At 43.7% G+C, this 3,165-nt stretch overlaps 1 protein-coding gene across 1 annotated transcript; it reads right to left on the bottom strand.

The window, feature by feature from the left end:
* Positions 1-351: 351 nt before the first annotated feature.
* On the bottom strand, positions 352-1,993 carry LOC101535670 (germ cell-less protein-like 2). The gene has a single exon (XM_004599909.2). It carries the CDS (start codon positions 1,983-1,985, stop codon positions 546-548), a length of 1,440 nt encoding a protein of 479 aa, XP_004599966.2. The 5' UTR covers positions 1,986-1,993; the 3' UTR covers positions 352-545.
* Between the last annotated feature and the right edge of the window lie 1,172 nt (positions 1,994-3,165).

The following is a 3,165-nucleotide window of genomic DNA, read 5'->3' as shown; positions in this document are numbered from 1 at the left end:
CAATCACATGCAAATAAATTCTAAATGTCATAGAGCAGACAGGCCATGAAGTAAAGTGAAAAAAAATCACCAAGTCATATGCCATATAATCTAAAAATCTGACACGATTTGAATATTCAATGCCGTACATTGTGAAGTCTATAGCAGAATAGTTAGCCTCAGGTTTTATCTGATGACTCATGCCCCCATGTTACATTGTCACAATCCAAACCACATTCACAGCACAGTTTCTGCAAGGAAGAGAACTTTATTTTGTCTCAATGTTAGTTTTAGTAGAACTCATCTTTCAGTTCCTAAGAGGTATAGTCCCATTTCAATTTAGAACTTGCTGTTGATGGTAAATGAAAAAAAAAATGCCAGCCTCATTCGCTGTTCAGCTTGACAGATATTTTCTTGCAGTTCAAGTTTGTCTTCACAGCAACAGATGAACAGTAGATAGTTGTGAAGTTACCAGTTCTTTGCATTGTGTTCACATTTCTGCCATTACATGAAATTACTAAATAAGCATTTCACGTCAGCATGTTGGGATATTCAAGCTGATGAGATCAGTTGCCCATATTTTCCAGCGGCATAAACAGGAAGTTGCAGAATATATATAACGGGAAGTTGAGAACTACACTATCCAACCTCATTATCACTTGCTCTTCATCCTTTTCAAAGGTCAGGATTTTATAACCAGTTGTCTTGCTGAAGCGTATTTTCCCACAAGAGTCAAAATACACCAAGGTTAACCGGAACACAATATTTCGTAGAAACTGTGTACAGGCAGAACCTTCACATTTCTGACCAAATGTATTTTGCTTGAAAAGTATGTAGTGACTGCTAAAGATGACGTGTAACGGGAGGCCAAAAGTGTAACCTGACCACTTCCAAGAGTACCTTCCAGCCTTGATAATCCTTTTACCACACCTCATGCTGTATCTTTCAAGTTCTGTTTCGTCAATGCACCGAGGCCAAATGTCTTTGCATTGCTGTGCCCGTAGCAAGGTGAGCCACTGCTGTTTGTAAACACATGATAACCACTCTGGAGGTATCACGTTATCGTGCTCAATAACTGTTGCGGCAGCCAGGTCACAGATGATATGCTGAAATCTCAATGACTTAAACACTGGTTGAAATATCAGGCCTTCATTTGTCTCGAGAAAGGTGATGTTCCCAGCTTGTTCCGTGTACCTGGAAAGCCAGATGTTAGCACTAACTAAAAGTTGTTTCATTGAGCCTTTCCAAGCAAGGTTGAAGCGAAGGAACATCCATTCTTTCAGCGTGGTGTAGACATCCATTTCCTTTTGCATTACTAATAAATTCGAAGAAGAGATGAGCAAATTCATGAGCTCTATACCAATTTTCTTGTAGAGCTCGACACTTGGGTGTACCATTAAATTGTGAAGAAGCCACTCCAAACAGCATTTCTTTACAAGATCTAGCCCATATGTTTCAGCTGCCACATAGTAAGCACACACAGTTTTCACATGAATCGTTTCCCTCATTGTCTTAGCACACTGCTGAATTAAGTCCTCTACCTGAAGCAGCTTTGCAGCTGCCAAAACCCTTGGAGCGTCAAGGGGCTCCACGGAGACCTCGTCATGCCTGTATAACGAGCCCAGCGCAAAGTGCAAAGAGTGCACGTCCACGTTGTCGTCAGAAATCTCCACATCAATAATACCATCGTGTGAGTCTTCTGAAAGACCTCCGATTATACCAGCAAAATAAGCCGACTGGCATAAGAACGTTTTGTGTAAGCACCACACTTTGCCCAGAGCTTGGACTTTAATATCACTGCTTTCCCCATTCAGAAATAAAGCATGGTAAGCGTACTTGGATATGACCTTCATTTTTTTCCCGTAGCTGGGGCTGGAGACTCCAGGGCTCTGTGCGCGCTTCCGACTGCCCGACGCCTGGCTGGGACCTGCCTCGACATCGTGCTGTTCCGGATTTGCTGTTTCTGTTTCCCTCCATGGCAAAAGCCGGCTGCCAAAGTGCCCCATAGGTCAGGGCACCCTCAGAAGAAATCCATGTAGGAAACTCCTGGCGTTAGCATCGCTGTGGCCTGCCACCACTGCCTAGGCCCAAGACTCATGGGACGCTTTGACGCAATGCTGAACGTCACAGAGGAAGCCCACGTTGTTCATGGTGTGCCTCGCCCCGCCTGCCCTGCACCCCCGCCCATGCCCACCGTGCCTTGAGCCCCCTTGCTGTTCCCGCCACGTGGAACCTTCAGGATTTCCCTCCAAAATACGTTTCTTAAAGGGAAACGACCTACTCACAGACTTTTGGGTCTCTGTTAAAGAATGTACACATCCGCATTCTCGCCACTGGCGAGAATGAGCTGTCACGAGTATTGAATATAATCCTTAGAGATTATCTTAGAGATGCAAAATGTGAAAACAGTATCTCATTATTTTGCTACCATTAAAAAAAAACAAGATTTATTTATTTTTATTGCAAAGTCAGATATACAGAGAGAAGGAGAGACAGACAGGAAGATCTTCCGTCCACTGATTCACTCCCCAAGTGGCCGCAACAGCTGGAGCTGTGCTGATCCGAAGCCAGGATCCCAAGCCTCCTCCTGGTCTCCCACGCGGGTGCAGGGTCCCAAGGCTTTGGGCCGTCCTCGACTGCTTTCCCAGGCCACTAGCAGGGAGCTGGATGGGAAGTGGAGCTGCCGGGATTAGAACCGGCGCCCATATGGGATCCTGGCTTCTTTCACTGATTTCCATCTACCATTTGATTTCGTTGATGAGATTCTTTGCTGTAAAGATGTTACAGTTTTGGACAAGGCAGATCAGATGCGCCACTACAGTGGTTTCTTTCTCTGCTTAGAAAGATTTCCACTGTCTGAAATGAAATATTCGTCTGTATTTCCCCAAGGAACTTTCTGGCTTTATTTAATGATTTTTAAGTCAAACCTTGATCGTGTAGTTTGACGGATCTCAAATTACACAGAAAAAAGCAAAAAGAATTCATGGAGCACACAGATCTCGCAACTTCTAACACTTTGCCATGTTTACTTAACATGTAAGTGTTGTGTATGTATACACATGTGTATTATTTTCCTTGAAGCAAGGATGTTTTACATCACAAAATATGGGATACTTGCTTAAGATTACAAAGTGGGAAACTAAGGGCATATTATTAGTTAGAGGTATAACTGGGGACAGCACTTAT

Source organism: Ochotona princeps, chromosome X (genome assembly GCF_030435755.1).
Source record: "Ochotona princeps isolate mOchPri1 chromosome X, mOchPri1.hap1, whole genome shotgun sequence".
In the NCBI taxonomy this organism is placed as follows: Eukaryota; Metazoa; Chordata; class Mammalia; order Lagomorpha; family Ochotonidae; genus Ochotona; species Ochotona princeps.
The sequence above is the reverse complement of the archived record's forward strand: the minus strand, read 5'-3'. Positions and strand labels throughout refer to the sequence as shown.